This window comes from Anopheles bellator, chromosome 1 (assembly GCF_943735745.2).
Source record: "Anopheles bellator chromosome 1, idAnoBellAS_SP24_06.2, whole genome shotgun sequence".
NCBI classification, from domain to species: Eukaryota; Metazoa; Arthropoda; class Insecta; order Diptera; family Culicidae; genus Anopheles; species Anopheles bellator.
Window position 1 is genome coordinate 1,309,728 of NC_071285.1, and position 26,377 is coordinate 1,336,104.

A 26,377-nucleotide genomic window follows, 5' to 3' on the forward strand; every position below is an offset into this window, starting at 1 on the left:
ATTAAAACCAGAAATGTTTACACGAACTGCGCGTGCAACCCTCTCAGGTTGCGAACCTCTGGCCGTGATGTTAAAATAAAATTTAATTGACAGTTCCAATGTGGCGCTTGGGGAACATCAAACGAAAGCCAGCACGCCGAGCCGGGTCGGAATTCCTAGGCGAAAAGAAAAAAGTGAATCGAAATACAGCTACATCACTGAAGTGAACCATTTCTTCTCTCTCTTTCGCTTTTTATGCTCAATTTCGCACTGATATGATCATTGCTGAAACGGCTCACGACCCGGGCCGGGCACTCGCACTGGCACTGGGGGGGGATGGTGGAGAATTTATTACCGCCCCCCTGGTGCCCTGTCTAGCCGGGCCGCGATTGTGGGGATCACACGGGAGAAATAATAATCAATTTTCGATTACAAGATTAGCCCGTCGCTGATCCGTTCCGTTAAGTGGGTTTGAGTCAGCATAAGCCTCGATGGGACATCTAAATCGGCTCGATTCGTCGATCCTTGTTTGTGAGCTCGGAGCTCAGACTAACTTTCGACTAACTATGGTTCCAGGTTTTGTGCCAGTCTCTATTATGAAACTTTGCTCGTATCAAGTGTTGGCTCATTAGCTTCCGCCACCGTCGTTAGTCGCGCTGCAAATGGCAAAACAGGGTGAATGAATGAAAATTTATTCCATTTCGCGACACTAAGCATAAAAACAAACAAATCGATCGAACAAATCGTATGGAACAGCCCCACGACATGAGGGAAAGTGCTGAAGCCTTCGCACGGTCGTCGATGTTGCGCCCGTAAAATATGTTTTCCGCCTCCGTCTGTATCTCCGCCCGTACGAGGATCGCTGCGATCGATCGGATGCGGTGCGGTGCTGCCACCAATTAGCTATGTTGATATATTTTCATAATTTATCACAGCAAACAGCTCGAACACCCGCACAGAGGTCGGTCATTAGGCGTTGGTGCGCCGGGAGGATGCTGCAGGCCGCCGCAAGGTGCACTGCAAACAACATGTTGGCCACAAAATGACATTTCATTGGATGATTTAGTTATGGCGTACGCTTTTTTGGTGTCCGCTCCGCGGGCCCAGGAGTAGAGCAGTAGATTGTGTTGTATTTATCGGTCACATTAAAATAATTCATGGTACCATTAGTAATAAAATATTTACGACTGCCGACACGCCGAAAAATTATGCACAAACCAACCGACCGACCGACCGACCGACCGATGATGATGATGATGATGATGCGGATCCGTCCAGTGCGACAAATATGCCCCGAGCTGCCGGTCGTTTGAAGTGTCCTTGTTTGTTTGTGGCCCGTAGTCCCCGATGACACACGGTCACCGCACAGGTACGGTCCCCATCCATTCGTCGCACCCAAGGGGGCAGCGAGGCCCGCGGATTTAGAGCTGGCCATGCGGGTGTTTAATAAAAAAACAATTTGCCAACGGACGGCCCAACCCGATGGGCTTTTGGGGGTGATCCTTCGATAGTAAAAATGAAACAAAAACCCGGCATAAAAACCAGCATAAGCCCGCAACAATCAAAGCCCTGCATATTGGCGGTGGCCGTTTGGTGCATATCGGCAGATGCGATGATTTGTGATGCTGCATATGCGGCGGCCCGGGCGCCCTGTCAGCTACCACGCAAATTATGCTCGGTATTTAATTTTTCCCATTTCTTTTCGTGAAGCTTTTTTATCGCTGGACCGTGCTGGGGCTGGCATTACAAATCCGTGGCTTCCAGCAGCGCTTGGTCCGGTAAGCCATAAATGCTGTTATGTTAATGGAATAAGCTTTTATGCTTCCCATTCCGAGTGACACCCGGTTGGTCGGTCGGCAACCGATCGCCAGGATAATGCAATCAGCAGTATGATTATCGGTGTTACCGATGATTACTGGCCATTACAACTCCGGACCGGATTGACGAACACGATTCGTCGGGCGATTGATTGATGCCGGATGCTGGTGTGTGCCGTACGCTGCCAACGATACCCCCATCGATAATGGAGTCGGCAAAATTATGGATGTAAATGAGGCAGTTCTGTCAATTCTGGTTGATCGCCAGACAGCTCACCGCATCGGTGGGCGCGGAACAATATTTTGGGGAACAGTTGGTTAAGTGTTGTTCATTGTATGTCGTGTAAACAGTTTTAAAAACAATTGGCGATTCAGTGCCACGGCAGCACATCAATCAAACGGATGGCCATTATTTGACTAATCGTTCATAACATGATGTTACTCTCGTGTCGCTTTTAATGCCATCAAGCCTAGACTTCAATCGCTCGCGGGTGCTTATTTGTAACCCGATGCCACAGTTTGACCCAAAAACAACGGATCATCGGATCTCGGTGGTTAATGAAACGATTTAAATACTTTGATGGGCAATTTTTCTGACCGCAAGCCGGAGGACCAAACACCCCCGGCCAGCGCCAGCGATATCCGGCGCCCGCCGTCGGAAAATTATCTTAACGTCTTCAGCCTGAACGTTGGCGATGGCGAAGAGAATCGAACTCATAACCCATTAATTATAAATATACGTTCCTTAATTCGTTTCGTAGCCTCAATTTCCGATCCCCAGCACCAAAGCACCATGCTGTTGATATCGCGTCGCTTGATGGGTTTTAAAAATGGGAAACTGGAACAGGTGGAATCGGCCGAAGGCGGGCCAAGACGGCGTTCGAAAAACTGCAGCCCGGGAAGCCCGCGCCCGGGATATAAAATGGACAATTTTATAATTTGAAACGTGATAAAATCTATTATTTACGACCATCACACGGGAAGACCCTGGACAACCTACACACTGAGCCCAAAAACTCGTGTCCGAACCGGTCCGAGGCAGCACCGTGAACTTGGCACTCGGCGGGTGCCCACAGCCCCAGCGGGATATTTAGCGTCTCCACCGGTATTATTGACCCAACTGGAAGGAGGAACGGAATCGGTTTCCATTTCAGAGCCCCCACCGGTCGTAATGCTGTTTGCTTAAGCTTCGCCACCGCGATCCGATGCGATCGATGCCTGGGTGGACAAGTCGTAAAACTATGCAACAACGTGTAGACAGACGATGATGATCCAGCGCCGGAGCCGGAGCGCTTTTGTTTTTCGATGTTGGCGTTATGTTAAGTCATCGAACCGAGAAGCACCATCGTTCTGCTCCGGCTCCGGCTCCGGCTCCGATGGGTGATAGAGTTATAAAAACTAAATTTATAGCCTTTCTCTTCACTCGCCACACCACAGGAATCGGGGTGCGGCGTCGGGCGCTGCTGAGAAAATTATTGTTTCATTTTGAAGAATTAATTGTTGATGTACACTTCAATCTTCACCCAGTGGGTATGCCTTACTGATCAATCGAATAGTAATATCGTAATGGGACCAGAAGCCGAAGCTTCTCGTCGATCCAGAAAGGTGATTTCTTAGGGCTAATCCCTCAAGCATGTACTAATACTAAATTGTGCTGAAAGTGGTAGGTCCCCATTTGCATATTGGCCTGTAATTAAAAATCATGCAGGACAATCCAGCTCTGGCGGGTTTCATTTGAAGTGGTGGAGAGTTTTCTATAGAAATCCGTAATAAAAGCAATGATCATCTGGTCATCAGAATTATTAACGACCGTTGAGTATTCTTTTCTTGGGCATCTCTCAAATTAATCAGATTACATTTTAAGTCATTTCAAGGTAAAACTTTCGGGCTTGACACACTTCTCAACATCCGTTCCGGTAGATTCGAAAGTAATAACGTACTTAAACGATTGCTCTCTCTCTCTCTCTATTCATGACTTCGTTTTGTTCGACGGAAATGGTCACTTGAAATTCACGATTCTCGTTCCATCGCAATAACCCCGTGCCCCGAACATCAGGACGACCGTAAGACGCATATTTTATGCTTCTCCGTTTCCGATGACCGAAGCGAAAAGTCTTCAAGGACAGACAGTGCGCCGTATCGAGAACATGATCCACCCGGCGGCTCGTAAATGCTAAAGTAATTTAGCCTCTCGTCTTCGGTCAGACGGACCGAGTCTGACCGAGTTTGTGCAATCTGCAACTGCACGGAAGTGTGTATAGCGATCTGAAAAAAGAGTGCGAGAGAGAGGAAGAGAGATCATCGCACACGACTAGCTTCCGATACCGGGAAACCCAGGCCCGGAGCGCATCAGCCAGCAGAAATCACTCGTAATCTGTTGGGGCAAAACTTTTCCTTCCAGCTTCCGATTCCGAGGGTGCCTGCCAATGTCACTGGGGGGGGCTGAGCAGCAGCCCCAGCTTCCGGATGAAACCGCTCCATTCCGCTAACCGGGACCGGCCGGCGCTTTAATAGCGCCAGAGAGATGGTTCGAATTTATCGTTTCTCGCACTCGAAATCGAATTGAATAAACCGAACCGAACCGGAAGGCAACCAACGGCGTGGTTATGTGGTCCTTTGCGCAAGAACTTTGCCTTTGCTGACCCGAACCGGTGGGACGGGAGCGTTTTCTAATGCCGGGACGTAAAGTTTCCTTTTCCCGTCCTGGGATCCACCACAGCCCCTCCCGGGCGGAACTATGGGCAAGTTGATAGTTGCAATTCGAACCGTGCCGGGAACCGTTGAAGTTAACCATTGTTTCGGTTTCGCTGCCCTAACACCGGAAACCCCAACACGGGGCGGCGCTGGAAAAATGTCTTATCCTTTTGCCGAGCACGGAAAATGATTCAAAAATCAGTCACAAAGCACTCACTGTCCACTGCGGATCACTTCACCCGTCGGGAGCGGGAGTTGTTAGGGAGCTTGTGCCATGATCGGGTTGTTTGGCGACGGCCACCCTTCGGTGCTAAATGGTAGTTTTAGCACAGCCTTCCGTCTTCCGCTCATGTTCAAGCACAAGCGTGGTCACGGACAAGACAGCGGAACCGGAAATAAGCTGAGAAAAGTCCGGCAGACGGTCGGGTGCCGACGAACCACAACCGGCGGAATGGTGTAGCTTGTTAGCTGGAGATAGGTACAACGGTTCCTACTCCGGCCACTATCCTGGTGCCGGTGAGCCGGTGAATTTCGGTTTCTTGACCAAGGCAAATAAATTAGCAACATAATCGATTGTGAAAGGAACAGATGAAATATTATGCCGGGGGTCTGTGGTTAGTGGTGGCCGCGAGGAAGGTATTCCGGTTTCAATAAGGAGGTCTAGTTTGGGAAAGAAATTAAGTAGAAGTAATAACAGAGCACCAGCATACTGATAGGTTGAGATCATGGGACGTAACGCTTTATCTTTGCTCCCTGCGTTTAGCAAATTAAAGAAAGATCTTCAGATGATGGATGCTGAGCCCAGGTCATATTGTAAGAAATCTCCCGACGAGTCGATCGGGTATTAGGGTGGTCGTTGTTTGAATAATCCTCCCCTTGCTAGTGCCATGGGATGTCCTTTTATTTATGTCGACTAGCCTAATCGGGCCTTCGGTTTCAGACACATTTTTCATTCCCACCATCGGAACGATGCAACAACACAGTGCAGCGCCCTCCACTAGAATCAGGGGGTTGCAGAATCGAATAAGGTTTATCGTGTGTGCCTTCGCAGGGCGTAGAAAAATAGGCAATTATTTGCCATTCGGCCCGCATTAGGCCGGGCATTACTTTCTCATTAACGCGTAAGTACACTTAAGCTTTTAGGCCATTTCAGGAGCCGCACCCCGGCGGAAAGAAAGGGCCCCTATGAGCTGGTCAGTTTGAAAAATTGCGTCCAGTAATTGGAAACGAATGATGAAGGTGCCGAACACTATCCTCCGAAAGAAATGCTTCGAGTGATGGTTCTTACTCGCGAGTAGCACTGTAAAACATCCCGGACATTTTGCACCTCTCGGACTCGGAGTGTAACAACAGCCGAAAAAAAAAGTCGGAAACTATTTCCGAAAGTTGGCCCCGGGCCGAAGAAAAATTTAAATTGGAAATAAACTTTCGTATAAATGGCAAAATTGGCGCCACAGAAGCCAGTGAGACCCGAGAGGGGCGAGTAAGAAGTTGAATGTAAAAAAATGTACTCTGAACTGCTCGAAAAAAGGCGTACACTAGTTTTCACGCCTTCCAGACGAATGAATGGAGAATCATTAAAAAGTTTTCCCGCCGGTCCCGGTACACGCTTCATCCGTTGGTTTATTACTGACGCCACCGGAAATACATACACCACTTGCCGATGCCTATGACGAGGATGCACTTCGGAACGCGTTCGGAGTTGCATTTTTAACATTACGTTGGAGAGGGGTTTTCCAGAAAAAAAACTTTGAATCTACAGATCAGAAAGCACTTGATTAACGAGAGAGCTCGCGAAGCAGCGAATATCATCGCCATTTTAATTTCGCAACCATCATTACAAAGTTTTTGACGGAGCACTTTGTGGAAGTTTTTTTGCACTTCGGTGAGAAGTGCATTTGCATGGATTATGGAAATGTGCAACTGCAATTTATCTTAGAACTAAAGTGAAGTTAACGTGGGAAAGGTTTTCTACCCAAACATCAATCAATCACCGACGTAAGAAGAAAACAACGGACCGTAATTTCACTTAACCCTATTAAACCCCAGCCTCATTAAACCCCTTAAACCGGTCATTAAAAGTGAGTACAAAAATCGAAAGCTCACCGATCGTTCAGCGACGATAAGGCAAATTTATTAAATTACTGATAAAAGCGGAAAACAAATGTAGACCGGTAACGGCCCCGGAATCCGGCCCGGATTCGCTCGTGAAGCGAGCGCTGAAAGGACGCGCTACAAAAATTGAATTAAATGATAAAATAAAATCTATAATTTATAGAACAGTTAGCTGACGGGGACGCAAGACCCGGTCCGGGCCCCGGCGAGGAAGTTATATTTATTTTTCATTTGCCACGTTAGCGTCGGTTCCGGGCTTTCGGGGGCCTCGTATGTACGGTTGCATTTGCGCTCGGATTAGCGCGACCGCAACGGGACCTAGAGCCGCAGGACCGTGCCGTGCCGGCCCGGGAGATAGTGAATCAAACGTTTTGGTCATCCATCTTGCCCTATTTAGTGGTGTTTGCTGCTGTAACGTCCCGTCCCGTCCCGTTCCAGCTGCTGGCCGTTATCCTTTTACAGCGCGTTCCGAGCCATTTCCCGGGCGCGCGCGCAGGACAACGCGCGTTCACTCGGAGAACATTCGAGTTAGGATTTAATTTAATTTTCCACACCAGCAACACATCTCGCCGGCCGGAAGCCAGCGCCAGCGCCGGTCGTCTTACTGTGGCCATCTGCGCGCTAGGCCCCATTTCGCAGTTCGAACGCAGTTCCGGCGATCTCCTCGGTGGCCCCGGGACCAGCGCCGGATCGTCGTCGACGTCGGTCGCGCCGGTTGACAAAGTGTAAATTAGATTCGAATCAATTTATTTTCCAATCATCGTTTCGAGCCGAACGAACCTTGCGGTGGCCGGCCGCTGAGTCGAGCGCTTCGGCTTCCGGGGCGAAGAAGTTGATAAAATTATTCGTTTACTTGCGATGGCGTATGGGAATTTCGAAAAACCAAAACAGAAAACTCTCCTGATTTAATTACAACACACGCCGACAGGATGGCCATTTAAGAGTCGACGCGATCGGTGGAAAAGGTTTTCGAAATGTTTGGCTTTAGCATGAAATTGTCGAACATTTTTGAATAAACTTTAAGCATTTAGCCACTGAATGAAGTTGTCGGTTTCGGGCAATACCATGAGCAATATACAGCAAAACACTAACCGATCGATCCCTGCTAACGATCGGCAAGCTTCAAATCAACGTTTCAGCAATTAGAGACGATTGCAAAATCCCGCTTCGAATTGATTGCCGCTTTTTTACGATCACTCTCCGATCCAAACCAAATCCGTTTGTCTCCTGTTCAGCGTTGAATGGATTGAATTGGAGGCTTCAGCCGATTGAGAGGCTTTACAATCGTCCTGGCTGTGTAACTGAGTGGACGGTAATTGTAATTGCTGGTTGAAAGTGCCACTCTGTTCTGATGCACAATGCAACATAGAGAGAGAGAGAGAGAAAGGACAGATGACTGCGAGCATAGATTAAAAACAGATTGAAAAATGTCAATTTGTCCTAACTTCGAACAGGTTGCGATTTTTACGCTTTGTTTCGAACACTCGAATGGAAAACGATTCGAGATTGGCCGAAAAGGTGCACCGAATGTTAACCCCGAATAGGGAACAACCTAAAGCTCAACAGGACTTCCGGCAGTTCTTGATTCCATAAGAGAAGCCTAATTTAGGGGTCCGGCTTTCCCTATTTACTATTCCATGTAAATGAGAAAAATGAAAGCATTTTCCAAGCTCCAAAGGTAGCCCGTATTACGGTGTAATGAAGCACGCCTTCCGATGGTGGCCACACCGCAAGCACTCCGCGAATCACGCCGCATTACACGGCGAACTTTGCCAAGCCAATTATGTGGCGCACAAGATCAAACTGCATCGATGGGCTTCGCACCCTCGGCAAGTGGTGGCCACGAGTGCAGCAAATGGCACGCAAAATCCGGTCTCTCTAGTCGCCGGTTGCCATTCCGTTCCACGTGATTGCTAGCCCCGAACACGCCGAACCTGGCTGTCGGGCGAAAGGAATCGATTTCGATGGTTGTGGGTTGCGAAATAAATTCAATTAGATTTCGCGAGTGGCCATCAGAAAATCCGCTTACAATCCAATTTACTCTAATTAAAAGCTTGTTGATATTCGGCACTAGCCGGCCATCGGCGGCCGGCCGATGTTGGAAATGCATTAGCCCGTCCTGGTTCGCGAGGATCGTGGAACCGTCGCTTAAGTGCTTTCGCGGGATTCGGACGCACTGCGCGACCATCGGTGTTGTTCTTCAATTTTCATGCCTATCTGTTGACTATTTTATGACGCGTCCTCGTGTCCACCGTATGTTAGGAGGATGGCAGAATTTCGGGGCACATTTGGGACATTTCGGTTCTTTAACACATTTTTCACATTCGCCCACAGCGAATCCGATTCTTCGTCTCCGCTCCGTTCCGTCGACCATTCCAATCGGGAGCATAAATTTTCCAGCAGCCGCCGGTGGCCGCTGCCGGAGCTATGATCGTAATTACGTTTCGCATAATTTAGCAGACCGACCGCATGCGAAATTGAATACCTGACCATAATTAGAACACGCCGTTTAATTAGCTGTTTAAACCGGGCGGCCCCCTAAATTAGGGATGCGCTCCAGCGGAGACGAGATTATGGTGCCGTTTATGCGCTTCCCGATTCAGCAAAAAAAAAATCCCTGAATTTCGCGAATCACATCCTCGATCGAATTTACCGATTTTTGCTGCGCCTCCATTGGGTTCCATTAGACGGCTAGGGGCTCGATGTAACCAGCAAAATGTTAAATCACTCTCCAATACACTGTCGGCCGTCGGTCGGTCGGTTGGTGAAGTGTTTGTATTATGGCGCAAAAGTTGCACATTATTTATGAACCGCGCGAATGCATCCTTACTGCCCGGCCGGTGTACCGGACCAGGAGCTTTACGATCACACGCGAGCTCCATAAACGGACGAACGGTGGCTTGTGTAAAGGGATCGTGAAGGGATCCCTGAGCCGGTGCGACACACGGCGCTGGTGCAACGGAGGTGCATTTAAGAAACTTCGCCCATACGTCGCTTCCGCCGCGCCGAAACGTGCTGTGGAAGGATAATAAAACCGGACTGTGGATTGCTTAACATTTTCTTCTTTCGCTCCGCTCGCTGCTCCGGCGAACCGGAAGCTGCCGTTGAGTGCCCGAAAGTTGCGGGACCGAATAAAACATATTTCTGGAAAATCTTCCCGGCCCCGGCCGGTATCGTTCGAGGGTTCGGTATTTAACGGCAGCCGGCGGCAGCTTCAAAGCCATTTCCCGGGGGCCACCTTTTCCCCAGTCGCTTCCGGTTTTTCCTGGCGATGGAAGTGCATTTGGCGTACTACGAAGAATGTGTGTTTCCGGCTTTTTGCAGTACCTTTTGCAGGACCAGAACTGCATGAAACGTAAAAAACTTTCAAGCAGCAGTTTCGCGTGAGTTTAAAATGTCGCCCTTTATTACAACCATCTTTTCTGATGTACGGAGTAAGCGCTGATTGCATAACTTAAGGCGCAGCGACAAACAAGAATCGTTGAAGTAAAGTGCGCCTAAAGGTATGCAAAATCTACCTAGAACCTCTTTTTTGATGCGGCGGTGTTAAAGAGTTACAAAAAGCTGGCAGTTCCCCGCTCTTTGAACCCCTTTACGAGTTCCCTTTCAATCTCAAGCTGAAGTGCTTGAAAAATGCCTGAAGTTGATCGCTGTGCTGTTTTCTTTGAAAACCTACTCCAACGAGATATCGGGCTCGGTATCCTTAAACAAGATTTGGCGTTGTTTTTCAGACGTCTTTCAGGCGGCTTTCCAAATAGCTCGACGTCTCGGTGGATGACACTCGATCACATCGAGACGTTTCTTTGATAAGCGATTAGGTTTCGAGGATGGGAGCGATTGGCTGTCGCGATGATACGGCAATAAACCTGGCACGATGTCACAGTGACTCGGATCCTGTAAGCTAATCAGCTTGCGAGGGGCGACACAGAACCTAACGCCGCGGGCTGAAAAGGTGTGAAATTAGAATCCGCAAAACGTGATAAATCCTTGTGGCGACATTGCAGCAGCAGCATCTGGCTTGATTACGCGCAGGGAATGCAAATGTGGGGCGCCAACCTCCTTCCAGCCGTTTGATATCGATCACCGGAGGGGTATTTTCTGCGCCATTGCGAACGAGGCCCCGCTCATCATCTGAAGTGAAACGTCACGGAGGGTGGAAAAAATAGATGAAAAATTCCGCCAACCTCATTTCCACCACATCCACCCATTTGCCTGTTCCGATAAATTCGAACCACAATTCTGTAAGCGAACGCGACGTCTTCCCAATGCCTTTCGACCCTAACCGCAGCAGAAGATGTAAGTGACGGAATTGATTTCGGTTTCGTTTAGTAGAGGACGACTACTTTCTCCGTGGCTCTCGGTGCCACCACAATCAAAGAACCACCCTCGGACGGGAGGGTTGCTTTCACCACCCAGCAATGTTTTTCACACTTTATTACCGCTTGTTTGGCGCGGCTTCTGGCTTTCCCCGGGGCACATTCCCTTGCGCCGACACCCGAAACGGAAATGAGATTATGGAAAATATGCAATCTTCACTTTCACCGTATGTTATGACACCGACACCGCGCTTGGCTTCTGCACCCATCCCTGACCCCCGGCCGGGGGCGCTATGTTCCTGTTGTTCCGATGCCAGAGGCGGGATGCCAAGCTGAGGGTTTTGCTTCCACTGCTGAGCCTGATTTGAGACGCCGATAGAAGCAAATCGATATTAGAAGGGAAATTGACACGGTGTCAAAGCAGAAGGCATCAGCGGCGGTTGAATGTTGGCTGTAACTGATATTAAATCGACATCAGCCGTACGAGGCGCCGTTACACAAATATGGTGGCATGTAGTCAAACACGCTGCGAAAGGAGCTCGCCAGGGAATATTGTTTCAATAATTGATATGCAGAATAGAGAGTCGCAGAATGAATCTTCAAAGCCTTTAACGGATCGAAAATTGAAGCCCTACCCTCGAGAGTCTGCCTGGTGTTAAATCCTGCCACAAACGAATCCTGCCCATGAAATTCAACCATTTGTTCACCGACAATCCAACCCACCATTTGCACTGCGGAAAACTATTTACACCCGAAACTTTGGTCCGACATTCGTCGGGAATCTCGGGCTGGAGCTCGTGGGTAAGTGAAAAACTTTTTTCCTTCGCCCATCCCAAGGCCTCTGGACCTCCGGGGAGCATAAACTCTTGCCATATGGCCCTAGCAGTAGAAGCCTGGCAGAGGCACACACAGCTGTGATCGAGTTCATTGAAGCAACCAAAAATTTGTAGCCCATTCATTGCAATAAAATTATTATTTAATGACGCAAAACTTTACGGAACTTACGCGGTCCAGAACCATGTGTGCCCTTCCGCCGTACGCACGCACCCCAGCTTCCCGGGACCGCACCGGGCCAGACCCGACCATCACGTTAGCATAACGACGTCCTGCCGTTCGAGTTCCAATTGCTTCGCTACTGCTGCACAATGAGTTTCTGTCGCCGGACTCGACTCGGCCGAGTTGCCGAAGTAGGATTATTATAAACAAGGACCAAAGTTTTACACTAAAAATGAACATGGCGGAAAAGTCGGTGGGAAAACTAATTGAAAAGCATCGCAATAAAATGTGCGACACAGGGACCTCCAAGTGCCCCGGCGGCTGACTCGTTGTCCACCGGGTGATCTTTGGGGTGGTCCCATCGATCCAATGCCACTAACCCACAAAGCGATGTTTCGTCCTTTCCAGCCTCTTTTGGCCGTTGCCAGCCGGTCATTAATCTGGTTTGCGGTCTGGGCTTCCCAACCGACCCGAACCGAACCGAATGACCAGAAAGAATGTTGTGGCCAGCGGCAGCCTATGATCCTAATTTTTCAAGGCCTCCCCCCGGCCCGTCAGTGCTGTGGATGAAACTTGGAATTAATTTCCCACTAATTTGGCCACTCGGTGTGCTGTGTGTGCTTTTTCCGGTGGAAACAATAGGAACTACTTGAAGTCGAAACACCAGAAGCGCCTCTCGAATCGGACCTCTTCCCAGGGGGGGCGGCCATAATAAAGGAGAACAAAACATTAACTACCGTTTGTAGCTCATTGTAGCAAAGTTGTAGCGATCTCGAGAGTTTTGCAGAAGACGTTCCTTTCCCGTCAGCATGCTGGCGGCCGCAATCGGAAACGGAACCTCCACTGCATAATGGGGGCGCTGCAGCAGGATGTTAGTTTGGGGACATTATGTGGGAGCAACAGGTGTACCCCCCCAAACAACAATGTCGGTCGTTTGAAACCGCAATCATTACAGGACCTGTCCCGCGCTTGGCACATTGTAGCGACGATTAAACTGTGTAGCCCCATTTTAATGGCTGCGATTCCATCATTCCACCGGATTCGTTCCCGGAACTCATCTGATACCAGTGATGGAACCATTGGATGGAAATACCACTCAACAATTAGCCATTTATAGTGGCCGATGGCCGATAAAACAAATCTATTAATAACAAATACGACACAGCATCTCATTGAAGCGTTCTCTTTGAAATGCGTTTCATGCCAACGGCCAATATGTGCGTTTCAATTAAACTGCAACTGCGGTGTTCAGTCGCGTGTGGCCGGAATTGTTGGAAAAGTCAAACCCATCATTTATTAATGGAACTATCGAACGCACAATGAAGGCGCACATCATTATAGTTTCAACGCCAGTGTCCTCGCGCGGCCGGCGGTGCGGAAAATCATAAGCACCTCAAACCGTTAAGCTCAGCCCCCGCCGGGGTTATAACCACAAATTTAATTTCATCAAAACTGCCACCAACCGGGCCGAAGGAATAGAGTCGAATCGCACTATATTATCGATTAAATAATTACTCACACTGTGGCCGCTTGCTATCGCGCCCGACTGCACACCGGCACCGGTTAGGTGAGAAAAATGTTCAATTATTCATTTCCGCGTGACATGTTGCGGGAAGTGCCGCGCCCCCGGGAACTAATTAAAGGTTCTGTTCCGTTCCGTTCCGCCATGCAGCTTAAATGTGGCCACGGGGCCGTAATTTAAAATCACCCACAATCTGGCCGCAGCGGGAACTGGAACTGCTTCTTACGATCTCTTTGCTTCGGGAAGCTGCGGGACTTTAAGTCAATTTTTTTCGAATAAAGCTGCGTTGTAAAACATTTCAATTTACCAGAGTTTGTCCTCATTTTAATTGCAAAATCCACATCCGCGCTGATGTTTCCTCGCAACGATGCACTTTGAATCGGACCGGCTTGAAGAGAATGGAAGCTCGCGGCTGAAAGCTCTGCTGATGGAATGACGCCTGTGGTTCTGATTTGCCTAATGGAACTCGTTGCTTTGGGGCGCAAACTGCACGGAAACTTTCAGCATTTCACATTCCAAGTTCCTCGGGGTGGGGCCTTTCAATGGTCAACGGTCTCAAGAGTTTCGCCCTGTGGGGTACCGGCTCTGGAAAAACTTCCCTTTTGGCGTACATAATCGCGGGAAAACCTCAAAAAGTGTGCACAATGGACGGTGTAGAAAGTTAGTGCGTTAGTGTAATCATTAAAGTAAAAAAAGTGGAACGCATGAGTGACGCCAAACTTCCTGCCGATGGCTTTCCGCCACTTGACGATTTCCCGGTGAGTGCAGCAACGGAAAGTGTGACAACTGAGGCGCGACTAGCGGGAAGCATTTCACGGACAATAAAATTTAGGGTCCTGTTCCCGAGTCGGTTGGGTGGCCATGCACTAATTTTGTCAATTGACCCGTGCCCTTTACCAACAGCGTGGAATGATCCTGCTCCTGCAGGTAAGCAGCAAGGAGTTAGTAGTTGAACAAACCATTTTCCATTAAGGAATCCAGAAAGTGCATTGTCTATGTTTACATTCTGTATTTCAGCTTTGGCAATTTTATTTTAAGCATTTCACGAATTCGAAATAAACGTTTCTTCGGCGCACGTGATTTCCGTTTGGTGTTTTGCTGCACGGGCAATGAAACCATTCGAATGTGTGATCTACTCAGGAGGGCTACGTTGGCGCACACCGGGTGGTGAATAAAGCCCGGCAACAGGTGTTTATTTTGCATCGTCGAAATTTCAGTCATTCAGTGATTTTATCTGCTGCGATAGCGTTTTGCGCATTTTGTGAGTTTGGGTTTTCGTAGGCCAAACATGTTTAAACCCGAAACGTCCGGGCTCGGCCCGGACTTCCGGTTAACCAAATTCTCGACGCTCCGTGGATGAGGAAGCAAGGTTCCTCAAGATGTCCTCAACAGACTTCTTGCAGGAGTGTACAGCGATCAGCTGGTAGGTGATAAGGATGCGAAGAGCGATAAGAGTTCCGAGGAGGGTGTGGGTAAGTCGACCGTCCGCCGAGGAGGTTTCAATTAGCCCGCAATTAGCTAATTCACTTCTTTTCACAGGAATAGGCTTAGATTCGTCCGTCATTGCGCTCCGCGATGAGCTGTTCCTGGTGCAGTCCGTTGACTTTTTCTATCCGTTGATCGATGATCCGTTTATGTTGGGCAAAATTGCGCTGGCGAATGTTGTGAGCGATGTCTATGCTGTTGGGGCCGTGGATCTCGATCAGATCAAGCTGATCGTGTCGGCACCAACGGAATTCACCGACAAGGAGCGCGAGGTGGTAGTTCCGATGGTAATCAACGGGTTTCTGGAGGCGGCCAAAGAGTGCAAAGCGCCGGTGAAGGTCGGAAGCATCGCCGAGAACCCGTGGTTCATCATTGGCGGCGTGGCTACGGCGGTCTGCCACCGATCGGAATTAATAATGTAAGTGCAACAGTCAGCAATTGCCCAGCAAGATCATGTTTCATATGTCCCTCAATCATCCGTCGCAGGCCATACAATGCGGAAGTCGGGGACGCAATCGTGCTGACGAAACCGCTCGGAACACAGCTGGCCACCAACGCCTACATTTGGATGTGTGAAAGATCGGACAATTGGACTCGTTTGCAGGAGCGTTTCACCGTGGCCGATATCGAGGAAACGTATCGAATTGCGCTGGAGTCGATGTCACGGCTCAATCTACAATGCGCAAGTATAATGCGCAAGTACAATGCGCACGCCGCTACCGATGTGACCGGATTTGGGCTGCACGGACACGCGGAAAACTTGGCAAAGTTCCAGAAGGCCGCGGTCGATTTTCACATCCACAAACTGCCCATCATCAAGAATGTGCGCGAAATAGCGGAACTGCTCGGACGGAGTGCGAAGCTGTTGGCCGGTAGAGCGGTGGAAACGAGCGGCGGATTGCTCATCTGCCTGCCCAGCTCGGAAGCGGCCGGATTCTGCGACGAGTATCGGAGCACAACTTCACATCCGGCTTGGATTATCGGTAGCGTTCGGAAGGGAGAGCGAACCGCACAAATGGACGCAAACGTAGAGTACATTGCGGTGGACGAATCGTAAAAACCGGTGCCCGTGTGCGCCCATCGGAGACCGCGAAGGGCAGATAAAGCGTGTGATGCGAACTTCGGGAAGGCTGATAAGGCTGGGAAGTTTGTTGAAATTTTCTTTCGCTGCCCTTTTCCATTCGATTGGTGCCGGGATTGGCCTTGGGTTTGAGTAAATGAGTTTTACACATTGCTACATTGTTGTGATATTAATTTTCTATTTTTGGAACGAATCAGCTGAGTTATAATTTTTCACCGAAAAGATTTGTTTGGATTTCCCGTGATTTTTAAACTCACCACCGGTTAGTTCAGCAAAATGCCGCGAGCCGCGCCGTGCGTTTGACGTTGTGCGTGAAACGAGCCCCAAGCGCTGCATCACGAGCTGTCAGACGGGCAAAACTTTTACGACAGCAAACTGATGACTGGTTTTCTGGTTGAGGGTCAATAATGACGAAAAAGTGAACTTTTGCGGCTAAAATACCGAGCGATTCCGTGCATTTGCATTCCTGGGACTCGAAACTCTTCAATCAACCTGCTTGCGAAAGGTAAGGCTCGAAAATGTTCCTCCCGCAGTCCGAGATCATTCGGACCACAACACAAATTTGGACATGTTCCCGGACCCGTGTTATCGGTGATTGGTATCGGGTTTACGTGTAATTATCATTTCCTTCGAACAATACGTAAAGCAAAAGCAGTGCGATCGGACCCGAAACTTCGCCATGGGCGGTTTAGTGAGGCGATTGTGCATTCGTTGTGCGTTGTGCCATCATGGGCGTGGATATGTAAACATTGGCCACTAATGGGGGGTTTCGCTTTATTCATTTCATTCAGGTGACCGATAGCCGTCGGCGAGTGGGTTCCGAAAATGTCCTCGTCAGCAATCTTCATTCTCGACGCGAAGGGAAAGGTGTTGATCTCGCGCAACTACCGCGGCCACATCGATATGGGAGTGGTGGACAAGTTTATGCCGCTGCTGATGGAGAAAGAGGAAGAGGGCCTGATAACGCCGATCCTGCAGACACCCGAGTGCACCTTCGCCTACGTGAAGACGAACAACCTGTATCTGGTGTCGGTGACGCGCAGCAACGCCAACATCGCGCTGGTGTTTGTGTTCCTCCACAAGGTGGTCCAGGTGTTCACCGAGTACTTCAAAGAGCTGGAGGAGGAAAGCATACGAGACAACTTTGTGGTGATCTACGAGCTGCTGGATGAGCTGATCGACTTCGGCTACCCGCAGACGACGGACAGCAAGATCCTGCAGGAGTACATCACACAGGAGGGCCACAAGCTGGAGATACAGCCGCGCATTCCGATGGCGGTGACGAATGCGGTGTCGTGGCGCTCCGAGGGGATCAAGTACCGCAAGAACGAGGTATTCCTCGATGTGATCGAAAGCGTCAATTTGCTGGCGAACGCCAACGGCAATGTGCTACGCAGCGAAATAGTCGGCGCGATAAAGATGCGCGTCTATCTGTCCGGCATGCCGGAGCTGCGGCTCGGGCTGAACGATAAGGTGCTGTTCGAGAGCACCGGCCGGGGAAAGTCAAAGTCGGTGGAGCTGGAGGACGTAAAGTTCCATCAGTGCGTGCGCTTGTCGCGGTTCGAGAATGATCGCACCATTTCGTTCATTCCGCCCGACGGAGAGTTCGAGCTGATGTCGTACCGGTTGAACACGCACGTGAAGCCGCTGATCTGGATAGAGTCGGTGATCGAGCGCCACGCGCACAGCCGCGTGGAGTACATGATCAAAGCGAAATCACAGTTCAAGCGGCGCTCGACCGCCAACAACGTGGAGATCGTCATTCCCGTGCCGGCCGATGCCGACTCGCCGAAGTTCAAAACTACGATCGGCAGCGTAAAGTACGCTCCCGAGCAGAATGCCATCACTTGGACGATCAAATCATTCCCTGTAAGCGATCCGAGGGCCCCGGGTTTGTTGGGACACAGAGTTGAACCCTTTTGTCTGTTTCCAGGGAGGAAAGGAGTACTTAATGCGCGCTCACTTCGGTCTACCCAGTGTGGAGTGCGAGGACAGCGAGGGGAAGCCGCCGATCCAGGTGAAGTTCGAAATTCCCTACTTCACCACTTCGGGAATACAGGTTCGATACCTGAAAATCATCGAAAAAAGCGGCTACCAGGCGCTTCCCTGGGTCCGGTACATTACCCAGAACGGCGACTATCAGCTGCGAACGAACTAGAAGGGGCGACCCCACGAGGTGTAATTGTTAAGTTTCACCATTTCCGAAGTGAAAGAACGCTCTGCCTCTGCGGCATTTCTCCGGTTGCCGTTCATCCGTTTGATGGTCGTGCAAAGTGTCCACAGTCCACCGGTCCATCGTCAGCGTGCAGCGTGCAGTATTAATTTAACGTTTCATCCAATCGGCAGCCGGCGTCTTCGGGTTCCGTTTCAGCACGTTTTGTTCCACTTCATCCCGTCGCCACGTTTTTTTCGTGTTTGGCCATTGTTTTTCGACCTGTTTTCAGTTAAACGCACGATTTTTTCATAAATTGTTTCCGCTATTTCTTTCACATTTTGTTGCAGTTTTGTTTTCGAATGTGTTGTAAAGCTTTTGGAATTCCGTTTTAAGTGAAGACCGTTGTTTGCGGTACGAATTCGTTCACAGAAGAGCAGTGGAGAACATTTTATTTTAAAACTAGAACGCAACCATCCTGTAAAGCAACCATGTAGCACTTAGAGCAATAAAAAATACTAAAACTAACGCAATTTATAACCAAGAGTTTTCGGCCCGAACCCACCTCCTTCGGAATGCGATTTGAGCGGCCATCATGCGTGCTTCCCTAGAGTACCTGGCGTCTCCATTAGTGCCACGAAGCTTTTTACTAGGCGTCTCCATCGGTCAATAATTGAATAATTTTAAAATATTCTGTCCAACTCGGAAGCAGAAAGCAAATAAGAAGTAATGCGTCTCCGGATTCCGGACAAAGGTCACTAATATTGTGATGAGAGACGATAGGATTCCAGGACATTAGGGAATCTCTACTCTCCGTCTCCTTGTCCTCTATCGCTCTATTTTTCAGGCATCAGACAGTAGGGCCAGGGCCGTGCAGCTGGTACTTGCCAGACGATTCGCGGTAACAAGATTTCACCGGGCGTGGAAGCTAGAAAGTAAATTGCTTCCTCCCGATGCACCGTGGGGCATCGACAACAGCTTCGAAGGCCATTTGCCGTTTGTTATAATTACTCTCAAAGCTGTCGTTTCATAAATGATGCGATTTCGCTCCACCGGGACGCAGGTGCGACCGCCATCTTCGCTTCGCCGCCAAAGACGGCCGTAGTGCTCACGGGCACCGTGGCCCCGGCGGCGCACAGGCTAACGGAATTACTCCAAAGTGTACGCGGGTCGACGCCGCACCGGATAAGATATTGAACGATCGATGCAGGAAGTGCATTACGGAAGACCACATAATTGTATTCATGCATCCCCATTCATAGGGTGCAAGACGGAGGGGGCCGTTCCGGGACGTTCCCGGCAGCGCTTTCAGCGCACTTCAGAGCATTATCCTGACCCGTTCGGGGTTCGGGTTCGGCTGGATGCTCGCAGCGCGTAATATCTCGTTTTAATACACATAAATCATTGAATTATTCCGAGCATCGTTCGGTGGCCGGGACCGTTCGGATCGTGTGTTTAGAACCCTCCCCCTAGTGGATGCTTTCAAACCCGGTCCCGGTCGTTTCCCGTTTCCTTCATGCATATTCAACGAACGGTGTTAGCGTGTTATAGGCACATCCGAGACCCGAGCGGGCTGATCTACGTTTATAAATATGTGCACGATGCGATTTGGCGATCCTTAATGGGTGGCCAGAAAGCTCAATAAATAAACTCCCAACTGAGGCTACCCGACTTCGGCTCGTCCGTTCGTTCTGGGTCTCGCGGATGAAGGCGCTGCCACACTATCGGGAAAGCGATTACACGGCTTAACATTAAGAAGGCGCACAAAATCGATCAGCTTCAGCGCCGGCGACGGGGACAAATAAAAAATTACAACCGATACTTAAATGCTCGCGTTCGTTGAACTTTTCGGTCCCGTGCAAAACTCCCGATGCTTGATGCTGCCGAATGTGTTCTTAAACGAGCAAAAAACACCAAAACGACGAACGACGGTCGAATCGATCGTCAAGAAAATCAGAACTTTTAACGACCAACTCGCACGGTTCGCACAAAGTTCACGAGCAAACTGTGTGCCGCGGCACAAGAACGATTAAGACGTGCCACTCGGAGGCGCAGACGAGCGCCTCCGAGGGCGCGATCCTCCGGAACGCGGCGTCCTGCGAGAGCAATAAAGCCCGGCTGGCCGGGACGGGCAACCGCAGCATCAACTTTGGGGAAGTTCGGAGCGTTTTTCTTCCTCTTTTATCCTACCAGAGCTACCAGAGCTCGTTCGGCCACATGGCGGAAATGATCCTGCTGCCTGCGTCGATGGAGGCGTCGCGCTCGTCACCGATGAGCCCCGGCGTGTTTGGTTTATGTTCATGCTGTTGTCAGCTACTTTGCCACAGTTTGGTCGTTGTTTTTTATCGCACCACGTCGCCGCTTCCGGTAGAGGTTATATTGCAATGGCGTTTGCATTCGCTCACTTCCGCTTCCGATGGAGGAACTGGTGAACTTTGTCCGTCGAAGCATCTGTTTTTTCGAAGTGGAAATCATTGTAGTTTCTCTTTCTGCACGAATCGTCCTCTCGCACATTGAGGGCGAACAATCAGCAATAGATTCTCGGGCTGTCGATTGGAAGTAATGTCTCGAGAGTGCAAATTTAATATATGTTTCGAATGCTACATTTCCATTTGCCGTACTTTTGATTAATGAGTTTGACCGAACGGAAACTTCCGGTTTTCTTCTGCTCGGTCCTCTGTTAGTTAAACCGCGAAGCTCCTGGAAGTCACGCGGAGGAACTATGGGAATTCCTCGCACGGATCGTGTATCGTTCGTCACCTAAACCAATATTTACCATTCACCAAATGAGCCTCATTACCGGCTGTTTGTCCAAAACGCGCGGCTTCCCGGAAAAGTCGAAGCCGACCACCGACGGGGCCCGGCCCGAGAAAAACGGCGACTTCAGGCAACGTGATGTAACGGCTGCGAGTTTTTGGCGATAGGTGAACAACTGTCCAAACAGCGCGCGATCCGAGAGAGCAGTTCGCTCCGATGCACCGCCACGTCCAGGATGCCCTCGGTGGGTGACTTAAGCGAAGGAGTTGTTGCCGGGACGCCGGGCAAACAAACAATCAAGCGGAAGCACACTACTCCGCTTCGGCGGTTGATTCCGCGGCCGTGGCACGTGATGCTGTTCCGTGTCACGGTGGTGTGTGCAGCGCGGAAGATGTTGTCCCGAATCACCAGCATGTTGTCCCGAATTTGGGACAACATCGTGTGCGAAACCGTATGTGCAAGTGGCTCGCTGTGTGCCCAGCCGTGCATGTCGCAGCGTGTTCTGGAAGTCTGAAGATGCATAAAACACGTGCAGTGACTTCAGTGACAGTGGTTCAACATGTTGCCCGGAAGTCCTGGTTGCATAATCTGCTGTTTCTGCGACTGACTTCAGCGAGTTGAGTACAGTCAAGACGGCGATATTTGTAAACTACTTGCGAAACTTACGTAAACAACGATAAGTTAATCAAACTTCGTCGAACATAAAGCACCTGATTATTACATCGTAAACAGCATGGCCATAAAATCGGGAATCGTACTCGCAGCCAAACTCGAACAGTAACACAGCGGCAACATTAAATTGTTGTGGTCGCCCGAATTATCCAAAAAGTTGCTCCAGTCCATGGTGCCATTCGTCAACTTTGTGTCGGACTTTGTGGCAACAGTTTATTTGCCATCGAAATGTTGTGTGTCCCCGGAAAGGGTTCTGCGTCGTGTTTCAAGTGCGGAGCGTCAGTCAGGACCACGATAAGCGAGCTTAAGCCCGGTTCCTAACTCCATGTTTACATTTGACGCTTCCTCGGGTAGTCTGGTGGGCTGTGTAGAGATGACCCAATTTTTTTTTGAGAGTGACAAAAACACAACCGGATCGTGGACACTCCCGACGACGGCCTGTGGAGTATTTTATCTGATTTTAACTTGTGCTATCGTTTCTGCCCTTTACCACGGATCGTTCCAAGGGGGGGTTGCGGGGCTTACGGGGAGGTCAACAGCAACCCCGGCAGATGGTGACCCATCACTGTTCCCGTGGTTCTGTCCTGTTTGTGGACGCTGTGCCGTAAATGCTGGTAACCCGACAGGGCGCGAAGGGCTTCAGATAATAGCATCAAGCAGCGGGCGGCGGACCGGGTGGAACTTTTTTCATACAGTAACGCCAATCCGGTGGGGGGGACAAAACTTTACGGACCCCGGGACCCAGGAGTTGTAGCGGTGGCGGTCGCTGTAATCGTCTGCAGCGTTCGACAATAACGCTACAATCGACGTTACACTCTCGCCCCGGGGGCGACCAAAGCCTTCAATTAAGCCGTTATTTTACGACACTTTTCATCCTTTTTTAATCTTTTGGCCAAACTTTTTCCCCAAACGACCGTGTGTGGTGAAAGCTGAGCACCTCGAATGAAGTAAATTTAAAGGGCTGTACGGTGAAACTGCAAGACCCCCTCGTTACATGCAGCGCTGGGAAAGCAATTAGACGCTGGGCTCCAATTCGTCGTCGGATTAGTCTGAAGGACGACGACGCGTCGGTTTGGGTGGCGCCTCGTGCAGTGAAGTCTTCGGATTACCTTCTCGAGAAAAGGACGTATTAAAATGTTGGTGCGCCTTACAAAGATGCAGCTAAAGCACGACATTTTTCTATGTAGAAACCTCAAAACGTGCGGGTTTAAGCGTATTATCAAATGAGCTTGTTTGCGAGCCACTCAACCAATTATGACACATTTTCGTAGCGGAATTGTAGGACAAAAGTGTCGAGGTTGAGGTTTTATTGATCACGGACACAGTAGTAATTGATGGTGATGCCGATGCGTTGAATGTGCCAAATTCCGTTTAACGCGCTGCACAGTAATTAATAGGCTATCATTAAAATAATTATTAACATTGCCAGACACCAGGCCAGGCCACGAAGCGCTGCAGCTAATCATTCAATACGCTGACAAATGCCACACGCCGGACGCCACACTTTTTGATCTTTGTAATATTTCATTCGTTGTCCTGCTGACCTGCTGCTGCCGGCCTGTGGTCCGTCGATATTGGCGTTGAATATTTTAAATTTATTGATAGCATTGTGCAGGTGCAGGCAGGAACAGGCACCCCATCTGACCCCTATCTGTCGGTCCGGCCCGCTGTTCGGTGCATAAATTGGGTCAAAGCAGAGATTAATTATATCTGATACGAAATGAAACCAAAAAAAAGAAGGATGATTGTATCATCAGCAGTAGCGTGAAAAAGATTTATATTTTAGCCTTTCATAAAGGGACCCCCCACACGTCGGTAATGCTGATTGCAAATCAAACTCCACCGCACCAACTGACGCCGGCGGTGTTTGTTCGTTCGGCGATCGATATGATTTGATTGGTATTGGCGCAAGCATAACGGGCGTTCGAGGTGCAATTGAAACATTTTAGCCCACCAGCAATGGAATCGAATCGAATCGCGGTCGCGTTATCTTGGGACCGGTCCGGAAAGGGGTGAAACAATTTAATTTCCTTCCGAAGTCAATCAAAAATCATCCTTTGATGTGGGCGCGGCCGAGGGAGGACGTATGACATACCCGTTCGGGTCCGATCGATCGATCGATTAAGTCAATTCCGAATTCTCGGTTCTCGGTTTCGTCCACTCTTTTTTCTCGACCGCCCCAACCGAATGCAATCGGAAGCTTTCAGCAAGACGATTGCCTTCGAGAAGGATAATGATCGGAGGGGGGGGCCGAAACGATAAATATGTATGCCACCCGGAAAGGACCCGAATCGAAGTAGAAGTCACCAGTCGCCGTGGGGTAATACATATTTATCACCCGCGTGGCCAGTCGATTCACCGTTTTTCAATCTTCCTCAAACGATAAAAAGGATTGAGAGCTAATTGAAAAAAGATTCTTCTTCCTGTGGTGGGGTCTTAAGATGTGTTTGATGTCCCTTCTTCCGTTCCCTGAATTCGTGTACGCTGCTAAATGAGCCTTCGATTCCCGTCAGCACTCGAAGATTCTTGATTAAAAGCGTCTCATTTGCTGCGAATGCGAATACGAAATGCGTCACGTCACCAAGGTGAGGAATTAAGTGATTGAAAGGTCAAAACCCGTGGCCAGGAAAACCCCACCAAAAAAAGGGCCGCTGAAACAGGATTCCCTCTCGTCCACACCCCGTTATAGGGGTCGATCCTTTTGAACTGGGCCGGGGAACGCCAGGAAACCCATTTGCGATTCCTGGCGAGGCCCTGGCCTGGCCCGAAGAGCTCATCTTCAATGGCAATCATTGGACAGATAAGATGGGTTTCTTACCATCCCGGCACTGAAAACCTCGCTCCCCTCCCCATACTCCCGGTGCCGAGCAGCCTGTCGGACGAGACGAGCGCCGAGACGTCTTCTGACTGTCTGTGAAGTGATAATCACTCCGTTTGGCAGAAGAACGAGGAGAACGGTTCAATTGGTGTGAGCCGTGCCTCGCTCACGGCCCGGCTCGGTTCTCGGCCACGGGATCGATCAGTTGATTGCATCGGCTAATGGAAAAAAGGGTTATTGGCGAGGAAGCGGCTCACTGTGGGCCGAAGGCGATGGGTCAGCGAATCAAATTTTATATCTTTATTTCCATAAAATCCAAAAAGCGTTGCCCGAAATTCACTAGACTTGGCACTTTGGGCTTGGGGATAAAATATGCTAAACTGACACAAAACATAACCACGGGAATGAGCTATGAAATTTGCATAACGTAAGGTTGTTGGGTCATTGGACCAGTTCACTTTATTGATGGATCTTCAAAGTTTAGTTTTGGCCATATTAAACAATCTGATCATGAAGCTTTTCCCAATGTTCCTGAAGTACGCGTTTTGGTCTGTTGGTCGATCTCCGCTTCCAGTGTGTCCGCATCCTCCGAAATAGAGTGCCTCACTGTGCTTTGCTTCAAGATTCCAAACCAAGCGCCTGATAGTGCGGACCGGAATGAACCGAACGGAGGATAATGGGACGGCGCTTCGAACGCCACCCGAAGACTGACAGTGAAACTGCAAACTCCACTCGTTTCCCGAAATGCACTTTTCCGGCGGCGGCGGCCGGCCGGCCACCGGCTGAGTCTATTCAATTGCAAATGCCAACGGGCCAACCGGCCAGCGAACTATTCGCCGAATCGAGCCGCTTCGACAGATGCTCATTAGCGCAAATGTACCGGACCCACGTCCCGGACGTACATCTTCGGTAAACATCATTTAGATTGGTGCGCGAAGATAGAGTACTTCTCCGTCCGGGCCCGGGCCGCGCCTTGGCTACTTGGGAATTTATTCACGGCACGGCACGGCACGGCAAGTAGGCTCTTGGGTTTGAAATTGGAAACCGTTACCAGCCCGGCCGGCCGGCCGGTGGCGATCCGTTTTTTTTTCTCTTTTCAACCGATGGTAAGGATCCTTTCCGAGCCGTATTTTCTGATACGGTCACATTACTCAACAAAACTGGGGCGCAAAAGTCGCTCTCGGGATCGCGCCCATCGCGGGCAGAAGGGCTTAGGGGAGGGCCGTTTGGCACGAGTGAGAAAGCTTCGGATACCCAAATTATAAATGCAGCATTATGGAACACGCTATTTTCGGGGATCGGCCACCAGGGCCGGGCGGCAAGAAAAAATCCAATCCTTTCCCAGCACACCAGGTACACCGGCCAAGCGGAAGGAAGAGGCTATAAGACGGATTGACGGCTTTATGCTCGCCCGGGTTGGTGCGGCTTAAAGTTAATCAATAATAAATGGGGCCCACCGGGGCCCGGCCCCCGAATGGCGATTCGCGGAAGGATTATGCTGACCTTTCTTAGTGCCCCTTCTCGTGTGACAACGGGTCGGTCGGAGCAATAAGATAATATCAGCGCCATTCAACAATCGGCAGGCGGCCGAGCGATATTAAAGTTTCTGGGATACATTTTGGAAGGGTTCGAAGAACTTTCAACTGCCGTCCAGGCCCAAATGAGCATCATTTTTGCCACATTTTTGCGATGTGGAACTTTATGCAAATTAACAGTTCGTTTTTTTGCGCTTGTTTCAAAAATGGATCTCTAAAATCTTTCGTAGAACTCACAAAACATGGTCGACTTTTGCCTGGCTCCTTACTTCCAATCACGGCCCAAATCAGTGCAACAATCCGGTTGTGGGTCACCGGCACACAGACAAACATACGCGGCCAGGTCTTTAGGAACCACCCGTTGCATTTTTCGGAACCGGCACAAGATTTACGAGGACCCGATTTCGACAAGCTAATTTCCTCGGCAATTATTATGCA

General features: G+C 49.7%; 2 protein-coding genes across 3 annotated transcripts; both read left to right on the forward strand.

Moving 5' to 3' along the window:
• The first annotated feature begins 14,653 nt into the window (after nucleotides 1–14,653).
• Nucleotides 14,654–16,155, forward strand: LOC131214092 (selenide, water dikinase 2). 2 transcript variants are annotated; one of them, XM_058208457.1, is made up of 3 exons: nucleotides 14,654–14,911; nucleotides 14,979–15,342; nucleotides 15,411–16,155. In XM_058208457.1, the coding sequence occupies exons 1-3, from the start codon at nucleotides 14,728–14,730 to the stop codon at nucleotides 15,979–15,981; spliced, it is 1,119 nt and encodes a 372-aa protein (XP_058064440.1). In that variant the 5' UTR covers nucleotides 14,654–14,727; the 3' UTR covers nucleotides 15,982–16,155. The 2 variants fall into 2 exon arrangements, with proteins under 2 accessions (XP_058064440.1, XP_058064447.1); XM_058208464.1 differs by having other exon boundaries at nucleotides 14,654–14,844; nucleotides 14,936–15,342.
• Nucleotides 16,156–16,373: 218 nt separating this feature from the next.
• Nucleotides 16,374–18,650, forward strand: LOC131213745 (AP-1 complex subunit mu-1). Its single transcript, XM_058207862.1, has 3 exons — nucleotides 16,374–16,510; nucleotides 16,797–17,874; nucleotides 17,939–18,650. Exons 2-3 carry the CDS (start codon nucleotides 16,831–16,833, stop codon nucleotides 18,161–18,163), a joined length of 1,269 nt encoding a protein of 422 aa, XP_058063845.1. The 5' UTR covers nucleotides 16,374–16,510; nucleotides 16,797–16,830; the 3' UTR covers nucleotides 18,164–18,650.
• Nucleotides 18,651–26,377: the final 7,727 nt, after the last annotated feature.